Here is a 16,123-nt window from a genome sequence, read left to right on the forward strand (position 1 = left end):
CTTTGCAAGCCAAGAAGAGAGGCCTCGGAGGAAACCAATCCCACTGACACCTTGATTTCAGACTTCCAGCCTCCAGAAGTGTGAGGAATAAATTCCTGTTGTTTAAGCCACCCTGTCTGTGTACTTTGTTATGACAGCTCTGGCACACTAACACAATGACTGTTTTCCAGTGAGAGGAAAGTGTGCACACAAACGAGTGATTAAAGAAAAAAAACACACAGTAAAATCTTTTAAAAAGAATAACTCAAGCAGACATTGTCAACATCTCTGAGACTCCAAGTAGAAATGAAAGCTTTCTTTAAAAACCAGCTGTAAGGATAAAAAAGAAATCATTGAAAAAAATGGGGGTACCCCAAGAAGTATGGAAGTAAGAGAACATAGCAGTGGCATCCTGCCTCAGAAGGCCGGACACACTAATCTTGGAGTGAAGGCCGCACAATCTCAAGGCACCCAGCTCTCAAGGGATTGAGTTTGGTGAGAACTTACCAAGGGCTTGAGTGAGCCCTCACCTGAGGGCTGTGGGGAATGCATTGTAGTCACTACTTCTCTCCTTCAGATTAGTTAAAAACTGCTTTGGAAAAGTCCAAAGTTGAGTTCACAAAAGGCATTCAAGGTTATGAAAGGCGCGGCATCATGGCTCTAAGAGAAAGGAAGAAGGAAAGAAGGAGAGGAGGGAAGTCGAGAGACAGGGAAGGAGACAGAGAGGGGAGGAAAGGAGGAAGGGAGGGGGGAGGGGAGAAGGGGCGGAAGAAAGGAGGGAAGGAAAGAAGACAAAAGACCCAAGTGACTCAAATGTTTTAGCAGACGGCGTTTCAAAATGGCCACTATGGGTAGATGCCAAGGTAGAAAAGGGGAGTTTTAAAGAACGTGTATCATAAAATACGGAAAATGAACTAAAGAGGAGGGGCAAAGGAAGGGTAGTTAGCACACTGAACTTCTCACCTGCATGTGTTCAGAATAGTGTTGGTTTGTGGACCACAGACAGCACTGTGCTGTGTTTCTCTGTGCCCCATTATGAACGGACCATGAGAGCCACTCCCCAAATCTGTGCCCTATCAATTGTGGAATTGCCTTATTTAGATCTCAGAAGAAGAGCTCATTTGTGTTTTCTCGACAATGAAATCTGGCTTACATAGACAGGGCTGGAGCAGAGCTGTAAGAATTTGCTTTATTTAGAACCATCCATTACCCTCATTTATCTGCCAGCTTGTGAGAAATGGTCCTCTCAGCAAACACCCAAGAGCCATGAACATGGACCAAACGTTTCCCCTGGTCCTCCCTGTTGGGGCCTCACTTCTTAGTCCGACAAATGCTTCCTGTTCCAAATTCCTTGTGGGGAAAACCCCTTCTTCCCAAGTGTCTCAGTGGGTTTGGTGGGTGTTGGGACTGGCTGGGGCTACGAGGTTTGCGACGCAGTTAAAGCCAGCTGAGTAAGCGAGACGCGTCTGGCCATGTGGACCTGGCTGAGGTGCAGTCAACTTCTGAGTGAGGCCGCCTTCTTGGGGAAGCTTCACTGAGAGAAGAGAAACCTGGAAAAGCAGTTGGAGGGAGGGAATGAAAGTGTGCCCTGGCATTCAAAACCATTCTGTGGTGGGACTGGCTGTGTCATCACTTGGTAGAAACAGAGTGTGAGGAAGAAGGAAACAGGACAGAGAAATCCTGAAGGAGGAGCCCAGGGTCCTTGGAGTAGGTGACTTTGAACATGGCCCCCAGTAATTCCTACCTCCTGGTAGACATAGCCCGATGCCATCCTTGCCGAGTTCAGGGCAGGACCTCTGACTTGCTCTATGATCAGGTTGCAAAAAGATCATGCCTTCCCTCTGGTTAGCATCCTCTCTCTCTTGCTGGCTTTGATGAAGAAGCTGCTGCGTTGGAGAGGCCTATGTGGCAAGGAAATGTGGTCCTCGGTCCAACAGACTTGGATGAACCAAGTCCTGCAGACAACCACCCAGAGAGCTGGGGAGCGGATCCTGCCCCAGCAGAACCTCTGTTACAAGTTCATGGGCAACCTTGGAGCCAACACCTCGATCACAGTCTATGTAAGAGGAACCCTGGAGGTCAGGACTCCACTAATGCCACGCCCAGGTTGCTGACCCACAGAAACCGTGACATTTTAACAAGTCATTCTTACATGCCACTGAATTGTGGGTTGATTTATTATGTAACAAGAGACAATTGGTGTAGTCCCCAGCTGAGACTTACATCCCCTTACTCGAGACCTCGAGTCAGAGGTGAGCCTGGTGTGTTAGATCTACAGCACAAGTGAATGATTTTACCCTAGAGAGTTCCTTATAGGTGTGACGTTCAAAAAGGTGATGGCTTGCCCATATCGGTATTTGATACTAGCTGTACTTCTCCTGGGCAGAAGTCTTGCCCGTCCTTGCCACTGTAGACTGGGGTTTAGAGCTTAGAGCTTCCAGGTATGCTGTGATGCCCAAATGTGGCCACTGACATCCATTGTAAGTGAGGTAACTTTTCTGGTCTCCTGAAATTTGTAGACAAGGAAAGACTCTGAAACTATTTGAGACAGAACCATTTCTTGAATTTTTTTTTAAAGATTTTATTTATTTATTTGAGAGAAAGAAGAATGAGCAGGAGGTAGAGGCAGAGGCAGAGGGAGAAGAAGGCTCCCCGCAGAGCAGGGAGCTCGAGGTGGGGTTTGATCCCAGGACCCTGGGATCATGACTCGAGCCAAAGAGCTGCCTAATGGATTGAGCCACCCAGGTGGCCCTCTTGAATTCTTTTTGAAAGAGTTTTCTTTGGCTCTACTTTTTTTCTTTCCGTAATACCACCTTCTAATACACGTTATACTTTACTCATTTATTCTTTCTATTGCTTATTGTCTGTCTCCACCTACCTACATATACTCAAAAGAATTTCTGCCAGATGAGGATCTTTGCTTTATTCAAGGATGTACTCCAAGGGCTTAAAACTACCTGACACACAGCAGATGCTCAGTAAATAATCGCTTGGTAAGGGATTGTTTGTTTAGAGGTAAGGTAGGGTGTGGTGACAAGAAAAGGTATTAGGGTAGTTAGCAATAAACTTAGAACTGTGCCTGCAATAATAATTCTTTTTTTTTTTCTTTAATGGCCACACTGGGCCTTAAGTACCATATTGTGCCCAAACTTAGAGTCCCAAAAGAACGCAATACAAGTTACTGTTCTTCTCAGGACTTGGGATGTCTGGAATCCTGGCCAGGGGATCAGCAGGCACTAGGGGGTGGATCCCAAATCCTAACTTCCCACCCCCCAGGCTGCCTACACACATTATACACATGAGAACCAAGACATACAGAAGTTTGGGAACCCCTGCTCCAGCTAATTTAACCTGAATGGGAAAGTTCAAAATAGAACATTCTGTGAATATTAGTATGTTGGTAATTATATAGTGAATTGGACACATTCTTCTTCTTGTCTAGGGTTTATTTTCCTTTCCTTTAATCAAAGAATCCATAGTTTTCTGGAAAACCTTTTACTTCTCCACTCTTAAATCCGTGACTATATTTATGTCTGGATCTGCCATGGACACCTGCCCCAGGCCTGAGAAACAGGTTTCCCCTGTTGGAGTGATTGGTCTAAATTCCTGTGTGTGATCCAAGTCCTAATAAGAGTCAATTAGGGGATGTTTGAATTGTTATGACAGAGATTCTTCTTTTTATGCAGTTTCAAGAGGATGAAGCATAAGCCTAAATCTCCTAGTATCTGTCTCGAGTCCTGGACCTGCCTGATAAAAGAGCCAACATGGGAAAGCTGAACTGAGAGGGGAAGAATGAGGCTAAGTTCAGATGGCCTTACTGGAGTTTCTGGATCCAGCTATGCCTGAAGGAGGACTTTAAGTTACATAACTCAATATATTCCCATTTTCTTACTTTACACTGGTTTGAGTTCAAAGAGTCCTGACCGATCAAATAAAACATAGAGGATATAGTACAAAAACCAACACATCTCATTTTCCTTACCTTTGAAGCAAGACAACAAAAAGATGTAAACATGCATTTTTTTTTCACATTTAGCAACATTTTAGTCTAGAATTTTTTTTTATTAACATATAATGTATTGTTTGCCCCAGGGGTACAGGTCCATGAATCATCAGGCTTACACATTTCAGAGCACTCACCATAGCACATACCCTCCCCAGTGTCCATAACCCAGCCACCCTCGCCCTCCTCCCCTACCCCCCAGGCAACCTTTTGTTTTGTAAGATTGAGAGCCTCTTATGGTCTGTCTCCCTCCCGATCCCATCTTGTTTCATTTTTTCCCTCCGTACTCCTCACAACCCCTGCCCTGATTCTCAAATTCCTCATATCAGGGAGATCATATGTCTTTCTCTGATTCACTTATTTCTCTCAGCATAATACCCTCTAATTCCATCCACGTCATTGCAAATGGCAAGATTTCATTTGTTTTGATGGCTGTATATTATTCTATTGTATATATACACCACATCTTCTTTATCCATTCATCTGTTGATGGACATCTAGGTTCTTTCCATAGTTTGGCTATGGTGGACATTGCTGCTCTAAACATTTGGGTGCACGGGCCCATTCAGATCACTACATTTGTATCTTTAGGGTAAATACCAGTAGTGTGATTGCCGGGTTGCAGGGTAGCTCTATTTTCAACTTTTCTTTTTTTTAATATTTTTTTAATTTTCAACTTTTTGAGGAACCTCTATGCTTTTTTCCAGAGTGGCTGCACCAACTTGCATTCCCACCAAAAGTGGAGGAGAGTTCCCCTTTCTCTGCGTCCTCAGCAACATCTGTCACGTAAATGTGCATATTATTGATGATTAAGCTAATATTGCTGTATTTGTGACACTTTTTTTTAAATTTAAGAGTTTATTTGAGCAAAATTTGATCAAACTGGGCAAAATTCAATATAGCAAAGAGGAGGTCTTAGTTGTTGCACAAAATTGAAGACTTTTATAGGCATAGGGGAGCAAGAACAAGGAAGTTATGGTAGGTAAAAAAGTGGGTTATTATTACAAGGTTTTTTCCTTTTCTCTTCCTTTCTTTGGGGAATGGCAAGAGTCTGCTAGACAGATTATCTAACTAGGGCTGATCATGTGATTCCTAATGGACTGGTTTAAAATTTCATTTCTGGGATGCCTGGGGCTCAGTCATTGAGCGCCTGCCTTTGGCTCAGCTCATGATCCCGGAGTCCTGGGATTGAGTCCCCCATCAGGCCCCCTGCTCAGAGAGGAGCCTGCTTCTCCCTCTGCCTTTGCCTGTCTCTCTCTCTCTCAGACTGTCTCAGAAAGTAAATAAAAACCCTAAAAAATAATAAAATTTAGGGGTGCCTGGGTGGCTCAGTGGGTTAAAGCCTCGGCCTTCAGCTCAGGTCATGATCTCAGGGTGCTGGGATCGACCCCCACATCGGGCTCTCTGCTCAGCGGGGAGCCTGCTTCCCCCACTCTCTCTGCCTGCCTCTTTGCCTACTTGCGATCCCTCTCTCTCTCTCTCTCTCTCTGTAAAAAATAAATAAATAAATAAATAAAATAATAATGAAATTTCATTTCTGTAAGAGCTGAGACTTCAGTTAAGTTAAACTCACTTTGGTGACGTAGGGCTTAGCATAATTGACTCCATTTTGAACCTGTGGAAGCCAAGTGGTTACAGAAAGGCAAAAGAGCAGTTACATTGAATTCAACCCTGGGGGAAGGGTCTTTTCATTGCAAGGGGAGGAGGGGTACTCTTACACAACAAAAGAGCAGTTAATTAGTTAACGATGGGGAGGGGGGGTGTCTTTCAGTGGTCTTGTTTTACCGTAAGTTTCATTGCCCTGTAGAGTTAGTTGGGTTTTTTAATTTTTTTTAAGAACTCGAACTATAGTTAACACAGAGTTACCTTCGTTTCAGGAGTACAACATAGTGGTTCCCCAAGTTTATACTTATGGTATGCTCAGCCCAAGTGTAGCTACCATCTGCAATGATAGCATCTTGACAAAAAAATTTCTCTGTGCTTCTCTTCTATAAGGGGAACATTTTGGGCAAGGATGCTTCTGTTATCCTACTGCCAGAAGAACTCACCAAGATGCCCATTTATCTGGTATTTATAACTATCAGGTTCTTGGTGCTGCTGACCCACTTTGGAAACCTCTAGAACACAGGGTCCTGTTGGGTTACTCGCCTCAGTCTGCAAATGTGACAGTGACAAGCTCATACCGATTTCCCCCGCTTGACTGTATTCCCTGTGCTGTACCTTTCCTCCCCCGACTTATTCATTCCATTACTGAAAGTTTGTGCCTCCCACACCCCATCACCCCTTGGTCATTGCCAGCTTTTTCTGTTTCTCAATTATATATAAAATTGAGATGGCACAAACACCGAGTAGGAGCGCTGAATGGCCCTACTTCTCTAGATAAGCATATAAGCAGTGGGTTTTGCTGAACATAAAATGTAGTATGTTTCTCTTCTGCTACTTCGGGCCCCTATAGCCAGAGCCACACACAGGCCGGGATCCAAAGGAGAGCAAAGTGGAAAGTCTGAGCCGGAGTGTCTGCGTGGTGGCTCTCCGCCCTGGGGAACCGCGTGGTGTGTGGTCTGGGAGCTCCAATTACACAACCCCCCCTCCCCCACCCATTCTGACAAGTCCCCAGGGGGCAAACGCTTTGTAAAGCTTCCTGGGGATTCCCCCTCAACCCCCACTCTAGTCTGAGAATCAAAGCAGGGCTTCCTGCCGAGAAGTCCCATCTCCCAGGCTCTTGTCAGAGGAGGCTCTGGGCTCCAAATACAGCGATCTTATCTCAAGCAGGAAAGCACCCTTCTGTTGGTCGAAGTAAGTAATGCGTTCATTATAGAAGATACGAAAATACCAGGGGATGTTAAGAACACAAAAACCCACATCCACCTGCTCTAGCCGTGGTTGTTCCACGGGGTGTGTGGGATGGTACCTGCATTTTCCCCAGAACCCCCCCTCCGTGGGTGGTGTGCCTATTCCAGTGTAAGAAGCCCTGAGCTAGATAATCCCACAATTACACTTAGGTTCATTTCCTGGGAGGCTTCTATCCGTTTACTGAAGTTGGGATAAATATGCAATCGTTAAGATGGCCATGGTCGACTTCTAAAATGTTGTTTCAATTTTATTGTAATATTATTCAAATATTCAGCTTAGTGTCCTGCTTCTTTTCCTTAAGAGCATATGCTAGACACTGGCTTTCTTGAAACCCAGTGTCTCCTTTCATTCTCCTGTGAAGACTACAAAGGCAGGCAGCACACAAAGGGTTAATGTCCGCCTGTTGCTTGAATACCCACGGAAAGACCCTGTGGCCACCTCCAGCCAAGCCCATATTTTGCAATGTTTGCCGTGTGTGCGTATGCTTCATGTTGAAAGATGGACTGAATGGAGATTTCTTTTTGTTTGCACGTATTTGTGTGTGTGTGTGTGTGTTTCTTTGCGCACAGTCTCCGTGTGTGGCCTTCTCTGGGTGAAAGCGCTGTGTTCCCACTGTTGCTTATCCTGAAGCCTTTCCAAACCTCCCTCCCCGCAGACAGACAGCTGGGGGTGGGGGTGGGGGGGCGCGGCAGGGGGAACATCTCTCCAAAGAGAGGAACAGCAGCGAGCTGCAGAGATTTCTAGGTCTGTTCCTACCCAAGGAAGGTGAGGTGGGGGAGCCCTCATTTTAAAAGGCCTCTTTTACAACTCCTGTTTCTTTTTAGAGGCATAGTTTTGAGAGGTGCCCAGAGGACAGTCTGGAGTGTCCCAACCTTCTTCAGCAGTGTTGGGCAAATGAAAGTGGGGTTTGTAAGTATGGATGAAGGGCTGAGTAATCCCTGGGGCACTGGGGGCCAGGAAGGTGGCAGGGATGGGGGGTGGCAGGGTGGGGGTGGTTCTTGGCAGTGGCTGAGGGCAGAGACTGGCCTGAGTGAGAGAGGAAGTAATGTGAGCCACTCTACAGGGCCAATAGCTCACCTGGTTGTCCCCCTCCCTCACAGGAATGGTCTGATCTCTCTCTCTCTCTCTCTCTCTATTACACACACACACACACACACACACACACACATTCTTGCGAGGAGCTCATTGTCCCCCAGCTGCTGTCACTCCCTCACCCCATGTTCTGCCCTGGGCTGGTGCTGTGGCCTGGCCCTTCTCTTTCTTGTCAGCACTATTCTGGCTTTAGAAGGCTGTTTGGCCTCCGAGCCTGAGCTAGGCCCCACGTCCCCGTGTTGCTCAAGTCTGTGGCCCATGGCCCTGCGGCCTGGAGAGCAGGCCAGCCAAAGCCCATAAGCTGCTCCCGAAAACAACCCACAGCTCTGGTGGCTGTCATCTCCACGCTGGCGTTGGCTCTCCCCTGCCAGCTCAGTCCCCAGCAGTGTTATGGTCGTCCTGAGCAGCGGCCTTGAGGGACTTCCCAGAAGGCGGAGGCCAAGGCTGGACTGCCATTGCTCACAGCCCTGTCACCCCCCCTTCACCCTTATGGACCCATGGGCCCCCAAGATACTCAGGACAAAAACTCCCTGTTCACTTCTGGTAAGCTCTCAGCTCAAAAGATCAGTGTCCAGGTGAATGGGCTCTGGATCCAACCGTCCTGAGTATTGAGAAATAAAAGACAGGCCATTTCATGTGTGTTTGGCACCAGTGGATACCAGCATCCCGTGTGTGTCCGGCGCCGGTCCCTGCTGGCGTCACTGCGTGGCCCCTGCGTCGCTGGCTTCCTGTTACCTGGATCTCATCCACCCTGTTCTCTGTGAAGGTGGGTAAGCAGGAGACTTCTCAGCACTCAGGATGGTTTGTCAGATGTGGACTTTGGCCAGACCCTGAAGGTACTAAAAAACTGTAGGTAGCTTGGCCACCTAAGTGAAAACCATGGTTGGTGTTTCTCTCAGTCTTGGCTGAATTCACACCACCACACTTTGTGCCTTCTATAGTTTTCCTAGCTATGGGAACTGGATGCCTTTAAAAAAACATTTCAAAATAATATTTCAAAACTTAGCATTATTTGTTTTTCTTTCTGGAAGGGCTAATACCTCTTAATTTCTGCATAGCTTATTTCGAGGAAGGGGGCGAGTAAAGGACAGATGGGTGTTAGCCTGCTTACTAGGAAGAGTATGAGACACGAAGGGAGCAAAAGTCCTGGGTTCATATCCCTATTCAGCCACTTACTGGCTCAGTCAAGAATCTTTTGGGGTCTCCTCCGGAGAATGGGAAGAATAATATTCTAAGCCTGAATGTATTACAAGATGGTTTTATGAATCAAGGGAGTCAGGGTTTGTAAAAGCATTTATTCACCAGAAAGTACAACAAGTATGAGTTACTTTGCTTTAAAAAAATAATTTGAAATAGTATTAAGTGTTTCTGGAAGTCTGGGTATCTAGAACCCTATCTGGGCCATTTGCTCTCCAGTGGTAAACAGTGGTCTCTGCATGATCTGCGACAGCTGCTCTCTCAAGAGTTTTGGGGAGATTTCCCAATGCAGCAAATACGAAGAGAAGAGTTCCAGAAACACATTCTTCACTTAGCTATTTCTTTGTCTTAAACCATCACAGTGAGCACAATGGTTAGGTTTGCAGGTGGCATTGGAATAAGACTGACAGAGATTTGAATCTGGCTCTGCCATTGCCAAAGGCAAATTACTTAGCTTCTCTGAGCCCAGTTTCCTCATCTATAAAATGGGTATAATAAGAAAAATTAAAATAAAAAACCACATAGCTTATTAAATTCATGTGAGATTAAAAGATAATGCATGCAAATTGCCTAATATTACGGGATCTAGCACATTGATTCAATGAATGTAAGATGATGATGATAATTATTAAAGAATATGAGGAAGAAAATTTCTATCAACTGGTCCTTTGCATTTAGTGATAGGATTTTCCACTGGTCATGGATTCATTTGACAAACATTTACTGAATACCTGCTATGAACTCAAAACATTTTTGGTTCCCTTTATTTTTTTATTATTATTACTTTTTAAAGATTTCATTTATTTATTTGTCAGAAAGAGAGAGCATGAGCAAGGGGAGCAGCAGGCAGAGGGAGAAGCAGGCTCCTTCATAAGCAAGGACCCTGATGCAGAACTTGATCCCAGGACTCTGGGATCATTAACTGAGCTGAAGGCAGATGCTTAACCAACTAAGCCACCCAGGTGTCCCATTTTTTTTGTCCTTTAATGAAGAGCTGCCGCCCTAACCAAGTACTACCCAGTACTCTAATACTGAGAACTCCAGTTGCAGTGCACAAAAGGAGGATGAACATAGGGAGAGTTAAGACTTGGTTGAGGTTAATGAAGGAGTTCAGTGGTATGCTAGGAGGGTGGTAACAGAGCTCTGGCATTTGGAGTAGATTTTGAACACAGTAAAAATGATCTGGAGTAGTGCTGCATTCAAAGACAGGATAGATTGCAGAGAAAAAAGACTCAGAAATTTAGTGGCTAAAACAAGACAGAAGCTTATTTCTTGCTTACTCGAGGATTGGGTTGGGAGTCCAGGTCTGCAGTGGGCCTGATGATGTCAGGGAGTCAGACTCTCTCCACCTTTTTACTCTGCCTTCTTTTAGGGTGTTCATCTGGTTCATTTAGCTCCCAGACTCCTATGATGGTTTTGCATTCCAGCCAGCAGAAAGGAGAAGAGGGAAGGCACAACCATTCCCTTTAAGGACTTGAGCTGGAAATTACACATATTCCTATAATAACTAGGTCATGTGATCACAGCTAACCAAGATTAGTGGGAAATGTAGTCTTCATGTTAGGTTACCATCTGGCCAACTAAAATTTGGGGACTTTTTTGCTGCAAGGAGGAGAGGTTCTTGGGGGAGCGGCTAACCTTCTAGTGGGTAGATTGAGAGGGATAGTAATATAGTAGACAGCATAGCAGATGAACACAGTTTTGCCAAATAAGGGCGAGTGGTGAACAAGAGGGCAGTAACAGTGGCTGACTGCCTGGGGGAGTTGAGCCATTGACCACAGAGGCTCCTGTGGACTAGGAGGTTGTAAAGAGGACAGCGTGGTAGGAGGTGGAGTGCTGTGTGTGTAGCCATGTGGATGGTTGGCACACCAACTCCATGGGATTGGAGGAGAAGGTGTGACTTGAGGACTAGCACATCATCCCCACGGTGCCTCTTCTGGCACAGCCTGGCTCTGTATGGGATCACAGCTCCTAGAATCATTTGCCTCATTCATTTTGAACTCAACTTCACTGACTTACCACTCAGGTTTTGACTTTCTCCTCTGAGCTCTAGCCACTGATCACTCCTGCCTACAGTCTGGATGTAATATCAGCAAGGAAGGACGTAGGATTGGACTAAAGACTTCCAAGTGGTCTAGAGGCTGTCTCACTTGGGATGAGAAGGATGGATGCCGCCATCTTTCATGGTCTAATCCAAATTTACAGTTCAGAGATCTCCACAGAGCTCTTGACAATTCAAGAAGTCAGACAGGCTTGAACTTGCATGAAACAGAGTAGGGAAGACATATCAGTATGTATGTTTTAAGTTAAATTAATTAAGGAATTATTTTACGTATTTTTAATTTTAGATTTCCTATCTCCACTCTCATTTTGACATGACAGCATGAAGCCAGAGGTGGTCTTTAGAAACGCGTGTATCTTGTGTTTACTACAGTTTGAAGTATTGTGCCTAAAATACACATTTAGCTGCCGTTCTTCTAGGCTAAATGCGTCTGAATGTGAGTTCCTATTTGTTTCTTTGTAGACAAAATGTGCATTGAACCAACAGCATGTTTGGAGCGGTGTCTTATAAGATTTCAAAAGCCTCTGTCTGTGGCCACCAAACGGGCATTCGTGGTGGGCATTCGAACTCTCAGCTTGAACCTAACATTACAGAGGTATGGTTCTTCAGCTCAAGCATGGTGCTTCCAGGGTGCCCACTGTGGGGCTAGAGCCCCCAAGACATGGAGAAAGAGAAACATGCTAAATGTGTCTATGCAAGCTTTCATCTGCCAGGAAGTAATATAGCTGATTGTATTAAAGGAGAATGTGAGCTTACATATTGGTCCTCCAACACTGACTTTTCAAGAAATCTTCAGGAGCAATGGATAGGAAGTAAATTACTAGTGTTTTGGTTCAGTTTTATCACTCAAAACACTTTGGTCATTCATTAAGTTCCATGTGCCAGACACTTGTGTGTTCCTAAGGATAAAGGACCTGGACGTGATAGACAAGCAGACACATAATTACAATATCCTATGTGAGTTCTATATTGAAGGCTGTAGGACTATAGCCAAATTAGAACACCAAAGGCAGGATTTGGCACCCAGAGTGAAGCCTTCTACATTCTGGCATTTCAGGGTCCAAAAGAATCAAGGCAGGCACCCCTCACTCTAAAATGAAACTGTCAGTCAAAGCATGGAAATGGCACCAACACTGACAATGGAAACTCAAAAACAATGGAGACGGAGATGGCAGGAGAGAAGTGGAAAGACTTGGAGGTAGATGGGCTCATGACCTCCTCTACAAAGCAGGGGACAAGAAATTTCACCTTTAGTAGTGCAAATAATACTACATTTACAAACACAAGTAATAGAGAAATCCAAATAGTAATGAATCTTTATTGACAGGAAGAAAAAGGAATGGAGGAGTGGCTCAGTGAGCTGAAGTCAAGAGACGGTGTCTGCCACAGACAAATGGAGAAATCAGAATCAAACATTATTTAGGGATGTGGAAGTAACTAATTAAAAGAGTTCAAAGTGCTGCTCTAGCTGGGGCTGAGGAGGTACTGGGCTTCATTTTAAGCCCTTCTATACTGTTTGCTTTTTGTCTTGTTGTATTGGTTAGGATTAGTTTAGTTGAAAGTGACAGAGTACTGGCAATAACAGTAGTGCCAACAAGAACAATGTTTATTTCCTTCTCATATAAATTTAGTCCAGGGTAGGCTCTCCAGGACTGCTGTGGCAGCTCTGCTTTGTGCTGTCTTCAGGCTGCAAATTTCATCCAGCTCACACCTCCACGATGCCATCCCTAGGATGGGGTCCTTGTCCATGTGGCCCAAGATGGTGACAGCCATGTTCCAGGCAGCAGGGTGGTTGAAGGCAAATCAGGAATAGGCACTGGCATGCTGCCTCTTGGAAAGGTCCTGAAAGCTGTCACACGAACATTTCCTATTGTATTTTATAGGTCAGAATTTAGACACATGGCTATATCTAGCTGTAAAGGAGGAATGTTGTTTTTGTACTGAAATTCCATACACATGTTTAAAATTCTGTTACTATGGAAATAGGGGAGAATATATATTGTAGGACAATTAGCTGTCCCATTCTACACTCACCTTGATATAATAACAAAATAATGAGCATTTAACAATAGATCTATGTTTTCATAGGAAAATGCTGGAAACAAAATGAACTGATGTGTGATCAAGCAAATATCATGGAATAATCAGTGCAAAAGCTAGGTGGTGGGAGTACTCAATGTATGATTTTCAACTTCTCTATATATTTGAAATGTTTTATAATAAAACGTTGAGAGAACATAGGGTTAGGGAATACAAAAGAAAATCAATTATTTTTAAAACTTCTTTTACATTTCATAGCATGTCTAATCTGAAAGCTTGGTTTTTCCCATTCTTCCAGTCAAGTCCTCAGGTTTTATACAAAATTCATTTAATTCTTCATATTCTACACATAATCAGGTCAGGGTAGAGCCTATGGGGAGAGGTCCAAGCAGGCAGCTCAAGCCTGAGACAGCAGAAGCCATGCAAGACCCAGGCATAAACAGAAAAAAATATTTTTCCAAAGAAGACATACAGATGGCCAACAGACACACGAGTCTAATTTATCATCAGGGAAATTTAAACCAAAACCACCATGGGCTATCACCTCATACCAGTCAGGATGGCTAGTATCAAAACTACAAGAAATAAAAGTGTTGGCAAGGATGAGGAGAAAAGGTACACTGTAGCTGAGAACAAAAATTGGTGAAAACAGTACGGAGGTTCCTCAAAAAACTTAAAATAGAAAGATCATACAAACTAGCAATTTCTAAGATAGCTACTGTCTGGACAATCAGCATAACTGGGAACATCAGACCAAATCTTACATAGGTCACAGTTGAGATCGTAGTCATTCATACATTCAGGAGATATTAAACACCTACTATGAGCCAGACTCCATAATGGCTCTGGTCATGTATTCTTCCCAAACACCAATCATTTGTCCCTGCCCAGATGGGTCTTTCATTACCCTGAGACTTCCCCTGTTAGCTTTTCCTTTATATTTTGGCTTTGAAAGCAGTGGTTATGAATCTATTCAGTGTGTGGCCTTTGTGTGGTGCTTTCTGCCTAAGTATTTCCAAACTTCCTTTCTGTAGAATCAGGCGAGGAGTGGAGAGAAGGGAGAATAAGGAATGGAAGGCGGAAACAAGACCAGTTTTGCTGGGAAGCAGAAGGGTCTGCCACCATTGACTACTGGGAGCCAGACATCTTGAATTTTCTTGTTGTTTTGACTTTCCAGGTTATAGTGGATAAAGGTGGTGAGGAATGACTGGGTGGATCCTTAAGGTCTCTGCCCTTTCAATCTGGTCAGTGGCCTCTTTACCCCTAAAAATAGCTTATAATCAGAGGAATTTAATGTCAATCAGGATGGATCAGTTACTCTATTTCTTTGTAATTTCTTTGTAGTAGAAAGGGACTGGAATGAATAAGCACAATAATAATTAGTGATAACAACAACAACAACAATTCAGGTTCATTGTTCCCTGACTTCTTGGAGCTCCTCAGTTCTGGAGGGCTAAGGGGATAACCCCTCCCCCTCCCTCCTCTGACCTGAGTAAGAGAGCTGGGCGGTGGCCTTCCTGGTAATCCCTTGGGTACAAACTGGCAAGATATATGAGAAGGAACTGTCTCTGAATACAGGCAGGTGGCTTCTTGCCTCGGGTAACGAGTCTCATTGTCCCTTTGTGTACTCGCATTCATTTAGTCTCTGGCGAAGCAAGGAGTGACACTGTAGAAAAGGTAGGAGGGCAAACAGGGAGCCCTAAACAAAGAAGCTAGTTTGGAAGGAGGAAAAAAAAAAAAAGAAAAGAAAGACAGACAATCCCTTGAACCATCTTAAAAGCAGCCAAGCCTGAGCACGATCATATGAAACAAACATTCTCTTTTATTTCACCATGTCGAGGCAAATTTAGTTGCTGGCTTCTCCTTTTTAAGAGATTTCATGGCACAGATGAAGCAGCTTGTGAGATCAAGTCCATGGGCATTTTCAATGATCCATCGAAAAGGACGGTCCACTTCAAGCAGACACTTCAGACTCTTATTTTCTTAATACAGGCCACATGGTAAAATCAAGGAGAATAGTAGTTCAGCAATGCTTTGGTGCCTTCCTCCGAGGAGCTCACGGTAATTTGCAAGCACTGGTAATTCACAAGGCGAGTATGTTGTCAGCTGGTTAAGCAAGCAGTAATGACTTATTCTTCCGGGCAGATGGGGAACCGAGGACCCACTGGATGCCCTCAAGCTCCTGGCATCTCCGCTTGAATGTGCAGAAATGGTACAGGCCAGTCTGACTCTGCTGGGACTTGCTCCTAAGCTGAGGGGCCACAGCTGCACCGACCAAATGTTGTCTTTGATGAGGGAGTAGGAGGCTGGCTGAGGACAAAGCAAAAGCTGGCGCCTTGCACCCCCTCTTCACCCTTTCCCCTCCATATGTGTAGCATCCCTCAGGCAGCCCTGACTGCCATGAACAATAAGCAAATAGTTAACTTGCAGAGCTCACAATCCTGCTAGATAGGAGTCTCCCTTGGCTTACAAATGTCCTAAATCTCACTAACAAAGACGATTGATAGCAGGATTGTGACACCCCACCAAAAAGTCTCCCAACTATCTTAATGTTAATGGCTGGTCTAAAGACAACATTGATCCAGCAAGACAAGGGCAAGGCCTCGGCAGGCCTGGAACATCCTGGCACCTTGTAGGCCCTCTTTAGCATATGAAAACTCCCCTGAAACCTCCCTTCCCCTCACCTTCCCCCAACCGCAGGGTATATAACCTGCCTACCCTCACAACCTGGGGCAGCCGCATCTCCGCCTGCCCACGGGCCCTGTCCCCGTGCTCTAATAAATCACCTTTTGCACCAATGACGTCTTAAGAATTCTTTCTTTAGTCGTCGGCTCCGAACCTCCTCACCCCACTGAACCTGACTTAGGTTCTGGGACTTCATCATCTTGATGTCTCTT

At 44.8% G+C, this 16,123-nt stretch overlaps 1 protein-coding gene across 1 annotated transcript; it reads left to right on the top strand.

The window, feature by feature from the left end:
- The first annotated feature begins 1,853 nt into the window (after positions 1–1,853).
- On the top strand, positions 1,854–15,649 carry LOC106004174. Its single transcript, XM_045086149.1, has 6 exons — positions 1,854–2,057; positions 6,671–6,778; positions 7,660–7,744; positions 8,580–8,693; positions 11,649–11,781; positions 15,372–15,649. Exons 1-6 carry the CDS (start codon positions 1,854–1,856, stop codon positions 15,526–15,528), a joined length of 801 nt encoding a protein of 266 aa, XP_044942084.1. The 3' UTR covers positions 15,529–15,649.
- The last annotated feature ends 474 nt before the right edge of the window (positions 15,650–16,123 follow it).

This window comes from Mustela putorius, unplaced genomic scaffold (genome assembly GCF_011764305.1).
Source record: "Mustela putorius furo isolate JIRA1106 unplaced genomic scaffold, ASM1176430v1.1 tig00000876_pilon_pilon_pilon, whole genome shotgun sequence".
In the NCBI taxonomy this organism is placed as follows: Eukaryota; Metazoa; Chordata; class Mammalia; order Carnivora; family Mustelidae; genus Mustela; species Mustela putorius.